Source organism: Brassica napus, unplaced genomic scaffold (assembly GCF_020379485.1).
Source record: "Brassica napus cultivar Da-Ae unplaced genomic scaffold, Da-Ae ScsIHWf_2285;HRSCAF=2946, whole genome shotgun sequence".
In the NCBI taxonomy this organism is placed as follows: domain Eukaryota; kingdom Viridiplantae; phylum Streptophyta; class Magnoliopsida; order Brassicales; family Brassicaceae; genus Brassica; species Brassica napus.
In genome coordinates this window covers 5,833-7,818 of record NW_026015674.1, presented here as the reverse complement: position 1 = coordinate 7,818, position 1,986 = coordinate 5,833, and the positions used below count along the sequence as shown (strand labels likewise).

Sequence of the window (1,986 nt, the reverse complement as noted above, 5' to 3'; positions counted from 1 at the left end):
TTCAATTCATATAATGTATTTGTCCAAAAAAAAAATCATATAATGTACTACAACACGTGACAAGTTGGTCGGGCATTATAACGTCTTTCGAACCTTCTGCTATTTGATTGGCGGGGCCAACCCACTCATTGAACACGTTTTTTACTTATTTCTTAATTCAGTTAATTACTCAACTAATCAGTTCCTAAAACATTAATCATTTTTGTTAATGTCAAATGTCAATCATCCGTGAAAACTCATCCGAGCATACAACATTATCAAGAACTAATTGATGCCTTCTCAAATCAAGCAAAGACGAGATATTTACCAATTACCACTAGCAAAATTCAATTAAACTGTTAATTATTCACCTAACTATACGGTGGGGACAAACACTAGCTGGCTCAACTATTAAAGAACATTATCTCCGGTCCCCGCAAACCAAACTTTTCCAATCATAAAACGACACGTGTGAGATCGAAACTAAATATCCGAGATGATTAAATATAGGATGTGAAGCAGAGAATTAATATCACAAACCCATAGCCTACGGCTATATAACAAGTCCCAAGATTCATAATATTTCATTTTCAAAACCTCAGAGTCAGTTCTCTTCCTCTTATTGTCCTAATCCAAAACCCAAACTCGCGCAAGAACTGGATACTCTGGCGGATTCAGAGACCAAGAACCGAGACGTGGTTCTGAAACTGTATGACGCCCTGAGATCTCGAGACGTCGACTCAGTTCACCGCACACTAACCCCCGATCTCGACTACTGGTTTCACGGCCCGCCGCCGCACCAGTTTTTGATGCGCACACTCACGGGAGTCTCTCCGACGTTTGAGTTCGTGCCTCTCTCCGTCGTCTCATTCGGATCCACCGTCATCGCCGAGGGCTGCGACGTTGCTAGCTCCATCTCTTGGATCCACGCGTGGACCGTCGCGCATGGGATAATCACTCAGGTGAGGGAGTACTCTAACACTTCTCTCACGGTTACACGGGTCGGTGACGTTGTTGCTGGACGGTCTGCTGAGATTGCGCCGTCGCATTGTCCATCCGTGTGGGAAAGCCAGTTCTCGGGTCGGGCTGGAAAGTCCGTACCGGGTCTGGTTCTTGCGATTTAAGGATTTGTTCACGTCAGGGAATAATAATATATAAATAAAGACCGCTTACTGTTGGTTAATTATTTGTGGTTTGGGAACACAAATGGAGGTGAACTATATAGTTGGGTAATGATTGAATCGCCGTGCTTTGCTTAAAGAGTATTTCGACCGTATTCCAAGCCTTTGGGTTACACGAAATCCCTTTGTAGGATAAAACAATCAAAGTCTCATTTTTGTTCTAGGCTAAGATACAAAAATAACAAATAAAGCTTTAGTGCTTATATGTGTTTCTTCAAAGATCTTTGATGATCTTCGAATAATGAATATTTTTTTGCTCTCTTTTATTAACTATTAGTTTTTGATCTTCAATCTTGTTTTACAAGTTGTGATTCAAGTTGTGAAGTTATTATTTTTTATTGCCCACAACTACTTTTATAGAGTACTAAGGGTTGCAATGGTTAGCACCAATAGTTACAATGGTTAGTGAAGAGTGACGACCATTAATACCAATAGTTACATTGGTTAAACAAAAGTCACAATGGTTCATCACCAAAAGCTTTAACCACCAATGGTAACAATGGTTTATCACCAATGGTAACAATGGTTTATCACCAAAGGTTGCAACCATTTACCACTAATAGTTACAATCACAAACAGTTGCATTTGTTCATCTAAACAATTGCAATGCTTCACTTTAATGGTTACAAGGATTCACTTAAATATCCAACAATCCTCCCCCATTTAAGTGTAATCATAGATTCATTAAATAATTAATACATACATCAAACTCATGCATAAATGTAGGCATGAGCGTTCGGGTACCCGTTGGCATTCGGGTCTGGTTTTTCGGGTTTTCGGATTTTTGGGTTTACGCTTCTAGGTCCTATACTGAAATTTTATTAGT

At 39.6% G+C, this 1,986-nt stretch overlaps 1 protein-coding gene across 1 annotated transcript; it reads left to right on the top strand.

Annotated features, from left to right (window-relative positions):
• The first annotated feature begins 518 nt into the window (after positions 1-518).
• LOC125600499 (senescence associated gene 20-like) lies at positions 519-1,421 on the top strand. Its single transcript, XM_048773180.1, has one exon. It carries the CDS (start codon positions 789-791, stop codon positions 1,101-1,103), a length of 315 nt encoding a protein of 104 aa, XP_048629137.1. The 5' UTR covers positions 519-788; the 3' UTR covers positions 1,104-1,421.
• The last annotated feature ends 565 nt before the right edge of the window (positions 1,422-1,986 follow it).